At 39.8% G+C, this 17,431-nt stretch overlaps 1 protein-coding gene across 3 annotated transcripts in view; it reads left to right on the top strand.

Annotated features, from left to right (window-relative positions):
• The window catches only part of NTN4 (netrin 4), a 122,643-nt gene that overhangs the window by 65,529 nt on the left and 39,683 nt on the right, over positions 1-17,431 (top strand). For all 3 annotated transcript variants that reach the window (XM_025403387.1, XM_025403386.1, XM_025403384.1), the window contains exons 4-5: positions 688-814; positions 3,416-3,604. In XM_025403387.1, coding sequence (XP_025259172.1) covers positions 688-814; positions 3,416-3,604 — 316 coding nt within the window. The remainder of the gene's footprint in view (positions 1-687; positions 815-3,415; positions 3,605-17,431) is intronic.

Genomic DNA, 17,431 nt, shown 5'->3' with positions numbered 1-17,431 from the left:
AATATTACTTCTAGAAAATACATTCAAAGGAAATAATTAAAGATGCACACAAATACTTAGCTACAATGATATTCATTATAGCATTGAATATAATATATACATATATTTAAAAACCTAAATTACAATAAAATAGATGGTCAGATAAATTAATTATACATCATACGGGGCACCATTAGAGTGTGTATTATATGAGAATGTTTAACAAAATGGAAAGATATTCACAATATATTATGTGAAAAAGGTTGTAAATATAATTTTTTTTTGAATACTGGAAATATATGCTCCAAATGTGGATATTAATGTCATTTTTGCAATGAGATTATGGATTTATAAACTTTCTAGAATGAAGGTATGTTACTTTTGCATAAAGAATTTTTAAAAATTAAAGATACTAAAAACTTAGCCGGTACTTTAGAATTCAGGTGCTTGCTCAGCCAGTAAGTACATTAGAATTACCCTCTAGGGTCATATACCCTTCGGCCAAGAAACTATAGTACTTAATCTTTTGAATTTTTCAAAAGATTATAAGACAAACTAAAGAAAGCATCTCTCCTCTTGATTGTTAACTTCTTCAGAAAAGTGAATGAACATCTTATGACTAAAGCCATTCCATGTGATGCGATTGTGGGAACATGTTCTTCTTTGGCGACATTTGTGCTCATAGCTCTCACTTGATGTTGCTTGTAGGTCCATGGGAAGTGTATGTGTAAGCACAACACAGCAGGCAGCCACTGCCAGCACTGTGCTCCGTTATACAACGACCGGCCATGGGAGGCAGCTGATGGCAAAACGGGGGCTCCCAATGAGTGCAGAAGTAAGTAACAAGCCCACGATATATGAAAGCTTTCTTTGTAAAGTCAGCTTATCTGTGGAGTCCTTGTTGTCTCTAAAAACACAACACAAAGTGGTGGGTGACAAACACTAGACCCTACACAAACATAGCCATATCACTGTCCACTGAGGCTTCAGCCACTGAAAACAGTTGCTGTTCGTTACATTGCTAATGTGACTTTTTCCCCAAGAATATGTTCCCCATTTTCTTGGATACTTTGTGGGAGCTAAGAACCTTTTTATAATTTGACATAATAAAAATAGGAGGATGGCTCACACCTGTAATTTCAGCACTTTGGGAGGCCCAGGCGGGTGGATCACTTGAGACCAGGAGTTCAAGACCAGCCTGGCCAACATGGTGAAATCCTGTCTCTACTAAAAATACAAAAAAAAAAAAAAAAAAGAAAAAGAAAAAATTATCCAGGCATGGTGGCGTGTACCTGTGATCCCAGCTACTTGGGAGGCTGAGGCACGAGAATCACTTGAAACCGGGAGGTGGAGGTTGCAGTGAGCCAAGATCACGCCACTGAACTCCAGCCTGAGTGACAGAGGGAGACTCTGTCTCTAAATAAATAAATAAGTAAATACATGAGTAGACACAAGAACATCTGATTCTGTTGTACTCTCATTGCTGAGATGGTGAATTATAAACATGAAAATAGCTATTTTGAATTCAGTTCTCAAAACTACCCAGTAAAGCAGGTGGTGTTAATCCCATTATAGAGATCAGCTAACTGAGGCTCAGCAAGATTAAGTGATTTGCCAAAGTTAGTAAATGATAGTGGGGACTTGATCCCAAGTCTCAAGACTCCAAATTAGGTACTTTTCCCCATAATACCACATTGCCTTTTTTTTCACTTTATGATGCTTGAAATGAAAAAATAGATTTGAAATTATGCCAGTAAGTTAAGAAGAAGATTTCCCTACAAGGACTAACTAGCTTGAGGTTTGAGGCTGGAGATTAAATAGAAAGGTAAAAATATGGGAACATGAGCCATTTTTTCTTTGCAATTTAAAATGTTCAGAGAAATATGCATGCCCATCCCAATGTTAACACTCACAAACCTCTCTTTTACAAGGATTTAAAAGCAGGTTCCGTGGGTAACATTGTGAGAAGTCTCTTCCCATACATAATTCGGAGTCATAACTGATTTGTTTTTGTTTCTAGGAAATGTAAAGGATTTCCTGTAAGAATAAATCTTAAATTATCTTGTAATATACTTTAAAAAGATATGAATCTGGCCAGAATTTCATAACACATCAAGAAAACAATGAAAAACAATAGCACAAACATTTTCAAATACATTTGACCTCCAAAAATCGGGATTCTTATTCTAAATCACCAATGAAGAGAATCTAAAGAATTTATCCTGAATTCCTAGGGTGCCTTTCTGACTCTTTCCACATAAATCAGCTGCCTATCTAAATACATATAGAACACAGAGACATGTCACTTGATGCTATTGACTTATAATCTTAGAAATGCCTTTGAGGAATTGTTATATAATAAATACTGCAGGCCTCTTCTGTAAGAAAATTGAGGCTTCAATAGGAGTCCACCTTCTACTCACCAGCTCAACAGCTGAAGAATAGTACTTCATGAAATTAAACTACTTGCCAAGTTCCTAAGCTCTGTCTACCAGAAGCTCATGAGTAATGACCCTTCCAGGCTCATTAGTAAGCATGAATTCATGCCTGCATCTGCAATATGAATGCTCATTTCCACTTAAGGCCTGACAATCTCAGCTTTTCTTAGCAAGGACAGGAGACCCACAGGATGACCCTTGAGAAGTAATAGGAGTGGGAATCGTGAAGTGTTACCAAAAGAGAGGGTAAAAACTGATGGTCACTCCTGTAATCTTTCCACAATGAATGTCAACCCCCATTGGTAAGTTCATCATCATATATATCTTTGCCCAACTAGACAAATCTACACTTTGTTGACTTTCATGCATCTCCTGAAACTTTTTTTTTTTTTAATTAACAGCCTATAATGAAAAACTGGAAGGCTACACAAGAAACTCTTTTAAAAAAAGTAGTAACCTATTGAAGTCAGGGAAAACAGGGTAAACGGGGATGCAGAGGCTAGATTTCTCAATGGATGCCTTTCTATATTCCTTTGATTTTTGTATTGTTAACTACTCAAAAACTAAAACTAAACATTAACAATCAGTTTATCCTATTTTTATTTATTTTTATTTATTTATTTTGAGACAGAGTCTCCCTCTGTCACCCAGGCTGGAATACAATAGCATGATCTCGGCTCACTGCAACCTCCGCCTCTCAGGTTCAAGCAATTCTCCTGCCTCAGCCTCCCAAGTAGCTGGGACTACAGGCGTGTGCCACCACACCTGGATAATTCTTTTGTATTTAGTAGAGATGGAGTTTCACCATGTTAGCCAGGCTGGTCTCAAACTCCTGGCCTCAGGTGATCCACCCGCCTTGGCCTCCCACAAGTGCTGGGATTACAGGCGTGAGCCACCATGCCTGGCCAACTCATCCTATTTTTAACTACCTGAATATGAGATAAGCCATCACTTTATTTTTACTTATTAGTGTTTCTCTCCACGCTTCTTATTGCCAGCCTGCAAGTGTAATGGGCATGCCGATACCTGTCACTTCGACATTAATGTGTGGGAGGCATCAGGGAATCGTAGCGGTGGCGTCTGTGATGACTGTCAGCACAACACAGAAGGACAGCATTGCCAGAGGTGCAAGCCAGGCTTCTATCGGGACCTGCGGAGACCCTTCTCAGCTCCAGATGCTTGCAAACGTAAGTAAACTGTGGTTTCCAGAAAATAGGCTGATTTGTACAAGAGATGAATCTCTTTATCCTTCATTCTGCTAACCCAAGAGAAGGAGGTCATTGAGGTTCTCAGATAATAGACTCACAGATATCAGTTAATTTCTTCATTAATAAGAGGCAAGAATTTTCAACCTGTTGGGTGAAAACAGTACAATATTCATAAAAATAATTTCCTTTCTCACTCTCCATAAAGTGAAATTATTTCCTGTAGCACCACATTTTAGAAAACAAGATAAGTAATAAAAGAGAAAAAAGAGTGATGGAGAGGGAGAGCTATTTAAGATCTTAAGACTTTACTTGTGAGGAGAAGGTAGACAATAAATAGACTCAAGCTGATGAAATAAAGGGTGGTTACTGCACTTGGGTTATTATTTTACCTTAACAGTGAACTTAAACATGAAAAAAGATTAGTTTTGGTTTCCTTATAAATCCATTTTGATTGACACTGCTCTAATGTATCCTCTGTATCATAACTAATTTAGGAAATCATAATAATTTTATGCTCTCCCCAAAATACTAAACTCTTATAGCATGGGTTCTGCTTTTTTGTTGACATAACTCTGAGAGGAGGTTTATCTGGAGGCCAGGCACGGTGCCTTATGCCTGTAATCCCAGCACTTTTGGAGGCCAAGGCAGGCGGATCACTTAAGCTTATAAGTTCGAGACCAGTCTGGGCAACATGGTGAAACCCTGTCCCAGAAAAACTACAAAAATGAGCCAGGCATGGTGCTGTGCGCCTGTAGTTTCAGCTATTTGGGAGGCTGAGGTGGGAGGATGGCTTGAATACAGGAGGCGGAGGTTGCAGTGAGGTGAGATGGTGCCACTGCACTCCAGCCTGAGCAATAGAGCCAAACCTTTCTAAAAAATAAAAAATTAAAAAAAGAAAAAAATGGAGAGAGAGAGAAAAGGAAAGGAAAGGAAAGAAAAAGAGGTTTATTTGGAGAAAGAATAGAATTTGAAAAGATCTACCCAATTCATAGGACACTATCTGAAATATGTGAATATAAAGGGTGAATGCAGAGCTTATGTAAATGTCAAATGTGGATGAATAGCTCATCTAACCACATCATTATTTACCCTCTATCAGCTCAGAAATCATCAGATAACAGAAGCCACTCAAGGCTATTAATGGAGATTGATGATCATGCCCTTCCTTTCCCTAGCAAGGACTCCATGTTCTAGCTCAAAAACAGTGACAGGAAGAAAGCACTACAATGGGAAACAAGCATTTAAAACCTTGGGGTTATTTGTGAGTTTGTTAAAGGAAAAACTACATTGCTCTTTAAAAATATTTTTTAACATCAGGGAGAAGATATCAATGTGCAATTTGAACGGGCTTGCTTGTTAAAAGCTTTTTCTTTTAAATAGTGGCAGATAAAATATAGTACTGCTCACTTTCCACACCAAGCACCAAATGTGGATTTGTGACATAATATTTCTCCCAGCATCCTGTTTTACTCCTGCTCCTTGTTTGTACTCAGACTTTGTAATATTTAATAGGTTTCAAACAGATGTAGATTCAATGCCTTCACTGCCAGTTGCCAGCTGTGTGACTTCATGCCAGCTGTTGAAGTTCTTTGGACTTCAGTTTCTTCATATGTAAAATTCCTACCTGTAGTGTAATGAGAACTATATGAGACAAAGTGTTTATATAAGATAAAAGGGTTAGCACATTGCCTGTCATAGAGTAAGCCCTCAAGAAATGAAAACTAGGCCAGGTGGGGTGGCTCACATCTGTAATCCCAGCACTCTGGGAGGCTGAGGTGAGAGGATCACTTGAGCTGAGGAGTTTGAGACCAGCCTGGGCAACAGAAGAAGATCCTGTCTCTATTTTTAATATTATATTTTAAAATAACAATAAAGAGGCTGGACGCAGTGGATTACGCCTGTAATCCCAGCACTTTGGGAGGCCAAGACGGGCGTATCACGAGGTCAGGAGATCAAGACCACCCTGGCTAACATGGTGAAACCCTGTCTCTACTAAAAATACAAAAAATTAGCCAGGCATTGTGGCGGGTGCCTTCTAGTAGTCCCAGCTACTCAGGAGGCTAAGTCAGGAGAATGGCGTGAACCCGGGAGATGGAGCTTGCAGTGAGCTGAGATTGCGCCACTGCACTCCAGCCTGGGTGACAGAGCGAGACTCCATCTCAACAACAATAAATAAATAAATAAAATAGCAATAAATAAATAAAACTGAAAACTAGTATTATAATAACTGTCATGTCCTATAAGCCAGAAGGTGGAAAATAATACTATAGAGTGTCTACTCTTCATTGATCAAAAATACCTTATGTTAAAGATAATTACCTCCTTAAAATCTGCAGCTCCTTGGGGCCTAAAATATAGGATCCTAATCTCCATGTGCTAACAAAATGGTCTGCTTATAATATTGCTTCAACCTAGAATATATTTAGTCCTGACACCATTTTGTACAGAATATGTTTAAATGAATAGATATATATATGTGTGTATCCCATAGCCTCAGACCACTAGTAGAAATGTCTAAAAATGTGAATGTATGAACTACTAAGCAGATTATCGGAGGAACCCCACCTCTGATATTCACGTGGGTTCTTTTCTATTTCCCTAAGCATTTCAGCTGGTCTGAGAAATAAAGAGAAAGAGTACAAAGAGAGAGAAATTTTAAAGCTGGGTGTCAGGGGGAGACATCACATGTCGGCAGGTTCCGTGATGCTCCCTGGGCCATAAAACCAGCAAGTTTTTATTAGTGATTTTCAAAAGGGGAGGGACTGTACGAATAGGGTGTGGGTCACAGAGATCACATACTTCATAAGGTAATAAAATATCACAAAGCAAATGGAGGCAGGGCGAGATCACAGGACCACAGGATGGGGTGAAATTAAAATTGTTAATGAAGTTTTGGGCACACATTGTCGTTGATAACATCTTATCAGGAGACAGGGTTTGAGAGCAGACAACCTATCTGACCAAAATTTATTAGGCGGGAATTTCCTCATCCTAATAAGCCTGGGAGTGCTACAGGAGACCGGGGCTTATTTCATCCCTTTGGCTTCGACTGTAAAAGACACCCGCCCCCAGGGGGCCGTTTATAGACCTACCCTCAGGGCGCATTCTCTTTCTCAGTTCCTTGCTGAGAAAAAGAATTCAGCGATATTTCTCCTATTTGCCTTTGAAATAAGAGAAATATGGCTCTGTTCATCTGGCTCACCAGCTCACCGGCAGTCAGAGTCCAAAGTCTTATCTCCCTTGTTCCCTGAAGATTGCTGTTATCCTGTTCTTTTTTCAAGGTGCCCAGATTTCATATTGTTCAAACACACATGCTCTACAAACAATTTGTGCAGTTAACACAATCATCACAGGGTCCTGAGGTGACATACATCCTCCTCAGCTTACGAAGATGACGGGATTAAGAGATTAAAGACAGGCATAAGAAATCACAAGGGTATTGATTGGGGAAGTGATAAGTGTCCACGAAATCTTCACAATTTATGCTCAGAGATTGCAGTAAAGACAGGCGTAAGAAATTATAAAAATATTAATTTGGGGAACTAATAAATGTCCATGAAATCTTCACAATTTATGTTCTTCTGCCGCGGCTTCAGCTAGTCCCTCCATTCAGGGTCCCTGACTTCCTGCAACACAGATAAAAGAGGAAAGAAAAATAATTTGTCATTAACTTGGATAAGTTAACTGTCTTGTAGGGCAACAGGTAACAGTTTCAAAAAGATACTGTTATATAGCATTTCCTTGAAACAGTACACTGTACAGTATACCTAATGTGTTCGTGTATTCATTCATCCAGTTACTGTTTATTGAACACCTCCTATGTGCCAGGTGCTTAAGATGCATCAGAGAACAAGACAAAGATCCCTGCCCTCAAGGAGCTTATATTCCGATAGAGGAGACAGACAAGAAATATAATAAGTGAAATATACAGTATGTGAGAAGTTCATAAGGGCTACTATCATCAAAGAAAAAAAAATAAAACCAAGAGAGAAGGGATCCAGGGAGCCAAGGGCTTGTGGTGGGAAGAGGAGTGGCAGGCTACAGTACGGGACAGGATGATGAGAGTAGGCCCCAGCACTGGGAAGGTGAGATTTCAGCTAAGATTTGAAGACAGTGAAGAAGTTTGCCAAAGAGTTAACTGGGGAAAGAACATTCTAAGGAGAGGGAATACCTAAAGTGAACATCTTAAGGCAGGAAGGTGCCTGATGTGACAGAGGAAATAACATAGCAGTGTGGCTGCAAATAAAGGTCAGTGTGGCTGCATCAGAATGAGAGTTGGGGGGTGTCAGGAGATGAGACTAGAGAGGTGACTGGGAGGGGAGAAAATATAATATGTACGATGGGCCACTGTAAGCTCACCAGCTTTTACCTGGAGTAAAATGATGAGTCAGTGCAAGGGTTTTCAGCAGAGAAGTGGCATGATCTGACTTAGTTTTCAAAAGATCGCTCTTGTGTTACACAAAGGCAGCTCAAATCATATTGAACTTGCACTTTCGGCACTCAGCTTTAGTTGAAGTGAGCAAGCAAACTAGTGATTCTCAAAGTGTGGTTCTTCGACCAGCACCATCAGTATCACCTGAGAAATGTGTTAGACTTGCAAATTCTAGGGCCCTGAGACAGATTAACTGAATCAGAAATTCTGCAGATGGAACCCAGCAATCCGAGTTTTCATAAGTCCTCCAGGTGATTCTGATGCACGATGAAGTTTGAGAAACACTAATCTAAATAAAGCATACCCCCCCACCCCCGCCAAATTTTACATTGGTTAACAAAGTCAGTTTCTAACATTTTACTAACATTTGAGCCTCTTCTATGTGCTGGTGTAGCAAACAGCTAGTCACTTCCATTAGAATAAAGAGTAGAATACCAGGGGGAATAGTGCAAGAAAATGTTGAAGGTTTGATTGGGGCTAGATATTAGAGGGCCTTAACTGCCAACCTAAAAATGTTGGTATTTATTTTCTAGGGTACTGGGTGCTATCACAATAATTCAATTGGTATACTATGATATATTTGCAATGTATTTTAATGATGTATAGCTCAGATTAATTTCAAAGCATTGCATATTATTCATTGCATTTTACTGATTTTTAAATTGTTTGGCTTTGTAAAGTCATAAGATAAGTAAATGTACAAAGAATTAAAACAGATAAAGCCCTTTCATAGTGCCTAAGTCTGACCAATTAAAAAGAGAAAAAAGAAAAGGTTTACTGGCAAAGTTGGAGCCAAAATAAATACCTTTTTGTTTATTTTTAGTTTTGTTTTTTGTTACTGTTCTATGTTCAAACTATGGCTCATATTCTTACTAAATGTAAAAAGGCCACCATCCCTAGCTTTTAAATCCTAGAACGCTCATAGCTTCAGAGTTTTATAAAAAGAGTATGAAAGAAGAGTTAGGAAAAAAGTGACCTCTTGTTAGTAGTGACTATTACTTATACAGCTCATCTAGAGACTTGCAGAAAACAAGTTTTATAGGTGTTGGTTCCCAAACTACCCGGTCTGTGAAAAACATAAGCAAATTGTGAGAATGCTGCTAAAATTAACAACACACATAACTTTTTATTATTGTTTCAATCCATGAAAATGTCTGAGCATTCATCAATGAACTTGATCAGTTAGAATATTTTTTAAAGCTTATTCTTTCACACGATACATTCTTATTCAGTGCTACTATGTGCTAGGTGTGCTAGTTCCTCGGAATTATAACTATAAGCAAAAGAGACACAGTCTTTTGACACAGTTAACAAAGTCTAGTGAGTTATCTATAATGTATATATACACATAGGTGTAATAGGCAACTAGCGGTATACACACACACACTTGTACACAGACGTATGATAAATATCGTGTTACAGAGTGTGGAGGGGAGCACATCAGAGGGGCAGTTAGCAAGAGTGGTGTGTTCTGAGTTTTGAGAACCTGAGACCTGAAGTTTAATGGAAATCAACAAAGCGTGAGTAGAGAGATTCCCAGCAGAGAGAAAAATCAACAGGATTTGCCAAAAAAGAATAGAAGGGAGAAAGAATAGAGCATATTCTGACAACTGAAAAAAGGTCAGAATGTTTCTGTGGTACAGCATTTTCCAGGAAAGAGCGAGGAGGTGGCTAAAGCAGTGTGAGGATGAGGGAAGTAGAGCAGGTAAGTGGCTGGCTGAAAGTGTCTGCATCTTAGACATCTCAGTCAGGGAGCAAGAATAACTCTGGAGTTGAACTACCAACAAGTAGTTGATAATCAGTCTATGTGCGTCATCTACTATAATTGCCTGGTTGATATTTATAGATATAGCCAAGTATATTTATAGGTAATACCCAAGTACCAGAAGACCAAAGGCTCCAAAGTCATTTCAAGGAAAACTCCATCAAGAACACATTAAGATATTCTTTAAAAAAAAAAAAAAAAGCCCTGAAACTTAATAAGGTAATTGTAACATATTTGTCTGTAATTCTAACATAATTGTAACAAGTTTCTGATCCCCTTATGTTGTTATGGATTCACCTACATCTGTCTACTGAAAAACTTGAAGCTAAAAACTACTACTACTAAGTCATGTTAGTAATCATTCCTAGTTAACAAATACCTGGATGGTACTTAATGCACCAAGTAGGAAAATTATGAAAATAACCAATACCGGCCAGGTGCAGTGGCTCACACCTGTAATCCCAGCACTTTGGGAGGCCAAGGTGGTCGGATAATGAGGTCAGGAGATCAAGACCATCCTGGCTAACACGGTGAAACCGTCTCTACTAAAAATACAAAAAATTAGCCGAGCGAGGTGGCGGCGCCTGTAGTCCCAGCTACTCGAGAGGCTGAGGCAGGAGAATGGCATGAACCCAGAAGGCGAAGCTTGCAGTGAACCAAGATCACACTACCGCCCTCCAGCCTGGGTGACAGAGCGAGACTCTGTTTCAAAAATAAATAAATAAATAAATGATAAAAAAAAGCAAATAACCAATACCAATTTAGTTCTTTTAGTATAATGTATAGGAGGTTGGTGGGTTCTTAGGGAAGATCTTATTTCTTTTTTTCCCTCTCCAGACAGCTCCTTGATCCCTGGGTAGGCTTCCCTAGGAAAGCCTATCTCCATTCACTTTATGACTATTCCAGGATACATTTGGGGCAGAGATGCCTGTGTCTGCTTCCCTAGTTTAGGTTTCCTTACTGGCACCTGCTTCCAGAATATTACTCTGGTTCTTCTCTTCTCTTTTTCTGAGCCTGCAGTAGATCCCAACATTTATTAGCATATCCAGTTCTTCTCTCTACCTACATACTCTCCGTAATTTGTTGTTTGATTGGCAGTAGGTTTGAGAGCATTTTCATTACTCTTTAGTAATATTTTCATATCATTAATTCCCTCCTTAGTAGATGTATCCCTATGTCACCTCTTTGTCACTGCTTCAGTTATCACTGATAATAAAGCTTATGACAAATGAGTTAACATACTTAACATTTAGGCCGGGCGCGGTGGCTCAAGCCTGTAATCCCAGCACTTTGGGAGGCCGAGACGGGCGGATCACGAGGTCAGGAGATGGAGACCATCTTGGCTAACACAGTGAAACCCCGTCTCTACTAAAAAAAAAATACAAAAAACTAGCCGGGTGAGGTGGCGGGCGCCTGTAGTCCCAGCTACTCGGGAGGCTGAGGCAGGAGAATGGCGCAAACCCAGGAGGCGGAGCTTGCAGTGAGCTGAGATCCGGCCACTGCACTCCAGCCCGGGCGACAGCGCGAGACTCCGTCTCAAAAAAAATAAATAAATAAACATACTTAACATTTATTAAGTACCTATAATTACCAGATTTCATGTGAGGTCTGATAGCGATATTCTCATAGCTAGATGTTTTCCTCCCATTATTTCCCACTTTACTTTTATGAGGAAGGTAGTATCAAGAAAACAAGGTGATATTTAAAAAATTTAAACTATTTCAGTATGTGGTTCCATCAACAACATGTATAATGTTATTCAAAATAACAAGTGTATTATATTTATTTTACTGTGCTTACCAAGGCAGAAAAGCAACCTGCTACTCAGTGTGTGGTCTGCAGACCAGCCGCATTGGCATCATCTGGTTGCTGATTAGCAATGCAGAACCTCTGATCCCACCTCAGAGCTTTGAATCGTATTAAAGGTTCAGAGTAGCCAGGCACGATGACGCACAGCTGACATCCCAGCTACTCAGGAGGCTGAGGAGGGAGAATCGCTTGAGCCTCAAAAATTCGAGGCTGCAGTGAGTTAGGATCACGCCACTGCACTCCAGCCTGGGCAGCAGAGAAATATCCCATCTCTTTAAAAAAATTTTCGTTTTAAGGTTGAGAGTGCTATTGAACACTTTTCAACAAGGGTTCTATGCACTTAATCTACAGTTAAACTTTTCAGAATTAGCCAGAACAGCCTAGTTCACCAAACATCCAAATTAACGAAGGTTTATATCTCTATTTGTGTGCATATAGACTTAGAATATTTTAGAATAAATTATATAGAGGTTTACTGAGAAAAAATGGAAATCTGAATAAATATGTTTCTGTGGTACAGCATTTTCCAGAGTTTGATCTGCAGAGCTCTAATTCCATGAAATGTTAATAGAAATTATATGAGGGGAAATTTTGCTATGGCCCTAAAATTTAGGAAGTAAATTAATCAAAGGTTTCTTCACTGCAGGATGTCTCAGAGCCTAATATGCTCATATTTATTATAAACCTGTTTTGGAGTTTTGAGTTCTCTTCAATTTAACCACAGAATGCTTTTCTTTCAAAGCATCTTTTGGGACCCGTGTTCTATGGCACACACTGGAAAGTGTCGTTATTTTATACCGACCATATCTGTGTGAAGACTTTACTTGGGAAGACACATGCTAGATTTTTTTTCTATATATTTGTTCCCCATTTCCAAGTGTTAGAGGCTACAAATGCATATCAAGGAAATAATGAGCCTTACATTTCTATCAGTGAAATAATCATAAACATAGTGTTAACTAGGCTTGGGCAATCTAGTCTATTGGACTGCCAGCAATGAACATAAGACAGCCGTTTTCTCCTTCTCTCTCTTCTTTCCTAGTTTTCATCTTCTCAAAAGTTAGAACTGGGTCAGGTGTGGTGGCTCACACCTGTAATCCCAGCACTTTGGGAGGCCAAAGCAGGTGGATCACCTGAGGTCAGGAGTTCAAGACCAGCCTGGCCAACATGTTTGTAAACTACTAAAGTCTCTACTAAAAATACAAAATTAGCCAGGCATGGTGGCAGGCACCTGTAATCCCAGCTACTCGGGAGGCTGAGGCAGGAGAATCGCTTGAACCTGGAAGGTGGAGGTTGCAATGAGCCGAGACTGCGCCATTGCACTCCAGCCTGGGAGCCTCCAGACCAAGACTTTCTCAAAAAAAAAAAACAAAAAAACAAAAAAACCACGAAATGAACCATTGAAAACCTGAAGCAACAGCTGAGATAAATTTACTAGAAGCACACAAGTTGTAGCTCAGTTTAGTTCAGAAAATATTTATTGAGTGTTTCCCCTGTGCCAAGCACTGTGGTAAACACTAAGTCTGTGAAAATGGAAAGATCTTCCCTAAGAGATGTTACATTCTAGATGGAGAGAAATGTATAATAACAATCATTTCAGCACTCGGTGGTGGTGATGATGATGACAATATCATAGTAATAGCTGACGTATATTGAGTGCATACTATTTTCTGGTCACTATTCAAAGGACTGTGTATGTTTTCACATTTTTAACTTTCACAAAATCACTTCGATGTAGGTAACATTATTACCATCCATTTTACAAGAGGAAAGTACAATGAAAAAGATACAGCAAGTGCCTTAGGGAGACTGTGGGGGTGAGTGAGGAAAATTTAGGGAAGACTTCTTTGAAAAGATCCCTCCCTACTTCTTAGATGGCTATTTCTGTTTTTTCCTGTAAAATTGCTGAAACACAGTTTGTCCTGCTTTCTTTTTTTTTTTTTTTTTCTTTTGAGACGGAGTCTCTCCCTGTCACCCAGGCTGGAGTGCAATGGCGCAATCTCGGCTCACTACAACCTCCGCCTCCCAGGTTTAAATGATTCTCCTGCCTCAGTCTCACGAGTAGCTGGGATTACAGGCACTCGTCACCACACCCAGCTAATTTTTGTATTTTTAGTAGAGATGGGGTTTTCCTATGTTGGCCAGGCTGGTCTCCTGACCTCAAGTGATCCACCCGCTTCGGCCTCCCAAAGTGCTGGGATTTCATGTGTGAGCCACCAGGCCCAGCCAGTTTTCCAGCTTTCTAATCTCAGTCGTTTTTAATGAGTTGATCTAGAAAATGAAACAAATTGATAATGTTTTTCCTCACAGCATCTACCTTACATGTAATAAAATGCTTACCTGGGCGTGTTGATTCATTGAACAAATATTGATAGCATTAATCTTGGGGTTTTGTTTGCAGTTAGGTAGCTAGCTTCCTGCCAGGTAAGCCAAGGACTTACTGGTTCCATGAATGTTCTAGGAGACTTTTTCCTCCCACTCTCCTGAGAAGCACCATGCTAAATGCTATGGTTCTTAAGTGCACATTTTTACTTAATGGTTATAAATTCGTCAACCCTGAAGAAATAAGGCCCTGAACCAAATCTTCTAGCCAATAGATTTATTTCTTGTGAGCAATTAAATCATCCCTGTTCTCACTTCCTCTTTATTTCAACCTTAATCAGAGTCTACTGTTGGACCCAGCACAATCAACTACACATTTCCATGCCAAGAAATCACTTCTGAGGATTCCAGGGATGTTGTTTGTTTTTTTAAGACTAGTGGAGATCATTGAAACTGAATTTATTTCTACAGCTTTGGGAAAAAAAAAAAATTTTAAAGGACAGTGCATTTAAGGTCTGTAAACACAAGGGAAAACATGAATCTCTCCAGCTGAACCTAGGGCTGAGAACAGAAATGGAGGCTCAAACTGACTTGTTGCTGAGGCACAGAAAGAAAAAGGGGAATGTAATTCTCACTGTGTACTGAGGTACTTTGAGGAATCTCATCTCTCTGTTCTAAAAGAGGACAATCTCTTTTAGAGTAACTCACTTGAAACCTCTAAAGTCACCTATGTGACTTTGGTAATCTATAACACAGGTAGATTTTTCTATGGCAGGCATATTTAAAAAATGTGAGAGCAGGCGTGGTGGCTTACGCCTGTAATCCCAGCACTTTGGGAGGCTGAGGCGGGTGGATCACCTGAGGTCAGGAGTTCAAAACTAGCCTGGCCAACACGGTGAAACACCATCAAAATACAAAATGTAGCTGGGCTTGGTGGAGGGTGTCTGTAGTCCCAGCTATTTGGTAGGCTGAGGCAGGAGAATGACTTGAACCTGGGAGGCAGAGGTTGCAGTAAACCAAGATTGCACCACTACACTCCAACCTGGGCAACAGAGCGGGGGGGCGGGGAGAGAGAGAGAGAGAGGGAGAGAGAGAGAGGAAAAGAAAAGAAAAAAGAAAGAAGGAAGGAAGGAAGGAGGGAAGGAGGGAGGAAGGAAGGAAGGAAGGAAGGAAGGAAGGAAGGAAGGAAGGAAGGAAGGAAGGAAGGAAGGAAGGAAAGAAAGAAGGAAGGAAAGAAAACCTTCCTAGACAGTGGTGTATCCTGGCTTTTGCGGCAGGGCTCGTGGTGGGAGGGAACCCTGACCTGATTCACACCATTAGGCAATTTCTGTGGTTGAAACATTCTCACCATGGCCAGTTTCAAACTCTCAGGTCATTTTTCATCAGGAAGTCAGACTCAGACTCTGAGTCAAAAGTAAAATGGTTTGGACAAGGCCTTGCCTCCACTTTCACAGCCCCACTTCTCTCACCTCAAGCTGCTCTCTCTAGTCATTGGTTCCCAAACCTGGCTGTGTGTCACAATCACTAGGGAGCACTTACTGAAAATATGCAATCTTAGAGTCCTGCCCAGAATACACTGAATCAGAATCTCCAACAGGGCATCCGGACAGAAATCTGCATCCCTTTTAAAAGCATCGTTGGTGATTCTGGTCTTTTGGTCTCCTGGCCAGCATTTGAAAACCACTGCTTATAGCAGTCTTGTCTCTAGCATAAGCTCTCTTAAAAAAAAAATTAATTAGCTGAGCATGATGGTATGCACTTGTAGTCCTAGCAACTCAGGAGGCTGAGGCAAGAGGATCACTTGTGCCCAGGAGTTTGGGGCTGCAGTGAGCCATGATCATGCCGCTGCACTACACAGCCTGGGAAACAGAGTGAGACCCTAAGTTAAAAAAAAAAAAAAAAAAATTCCTCCTTTTAGAAGAACATACCGTTTGAAACAGGTGTTTAAAGAAATGCCTGTAGAACAGAATAATTTTTAGGAAATAAACAGTTAATTCCTTTACAATAAATTTATTGACTTTTATGCCAAGACACATATTTTTAACTATTACATAGTCTTTCTCCATATTAAAAGAAAAATCAGAAAATGGAAAAGAGGCCGGGCGCGGTGGCTCAAGCCTGTAATCCCAGCACTTTGGGAGGCCGAGACGGGCGGATCACGAGGTCAGGAGATCGAGACCATCCTGGCTAACACGGTGAAACCCCGTCTCTACTAAAAAATACAAAAACTAGCCGGGCGAAGTGGCGGGCGCCTGTGGTCCCAGCTACTCGGGAGGCTGAGGCAGGAGAATGGCGGGAACCCGGGAGGCGGAGCTTGCAGTGAGCTGAGATCCGGCCACCGCACTCCAGCCTGGGCGACAGAGCCAGACTCCGTCTCAAAAAAAAAAAAAAAAAAAAAAAAAAAAAAAAAAAAAAAAAAAAAAAGAAAATGGAAAAGAAAGCAGAATTCATTCTCTGTCAAAGTAAACAACCTCTTGAAAGATTGACATGCCCTTCCTTCTTCCCTGATGGGCCAAAATAAATGTAGTCAATTGCCTTTTAGCACAGAATGAATAAAAATAAACTTGGTCTCTCTGCCCTAAAACCCAAACCAAGCATTTACCAAGATAGCATCTGGTTACATGGCTACCTACCCAAATGAACCAGCCATCTTTGTAAAAAAAGGGTTATATCATCCAGATCTTTTTTTTTTTTTTCCTTCTTTCTAACTTAGGTGAAAACTCCTTAACTGATGGAAATGCAGGTGCTTTGGGTGGGTGACTCTCTTGCCTCAGTCTCTATTGCCATTCTTCATACTCTACTCAAACAGTTCCTTCTTGTGATGCTCTCAGGAAGAGTCTCTGCATTTCTGTTTGCAAAGATCTCTGTTGAACAGTTATTTCATTTTACCTCTTGTATAGTGATGCTTTCATTTCAGTCTATCTGTCAAGTACAATTTTTACAGTAATTAAATCCAGAATACCTTACCACAATTACACATGTAAGACCACATAAGCACCTTTCATTTGTTTATTCTCATGCCTGTAAACCAGTCCATTCCTTCCCAAAGGTCACTGAGATCTCTTCAAATAGTAACTTATGGGCTTTTTCTTTCAAATTGTAGGTTTGGCAAAGTCACACAAGTTCATTTTATACCATATAAACAACATAGACATCCTTGTTTTATATTGAAACAACTGTGAATGATTCCAGCATAGAATGAATATGAAGTAACTGTTTGTGGAAACCACACTTTAAATAGAACAGTAACTTGGCAGTAATAGTTGGGAAACTTTAATCTCAGCTCTTTTTTTTTTTTTTTTAAATCCAGGAAGTAAAAGCAGAGGGTTAAGAAGTAAGAGAAATAGAGAAAATAGATATGTCATAACATAATAATCATACTAAGGCAATCCTTTAAAAAGATTAAATAATGCATATTAAAATTCACCAAAAAAGGAGAAGCTACGATTTTTTTTTTTTTTTTTTTTGAGGCAGACTC

This window comes from Theropithecus gelada, chromosome 11, assembly GCF_003255815.1.
Source record: "Theropithecus gelada isolate Dixy chromosome 11, Tgel_1.0, whole genome shotgun sequence".
Lineage (NCBI taxonomy): Eukaryota > Metazoa > Chordata > Mammalia > Primates > Cercopithecidae > Theropithecus > Theropithecus gelada.
This window is presented reverse-complemented; position numbering and strand designations above follow the sequence as displayed.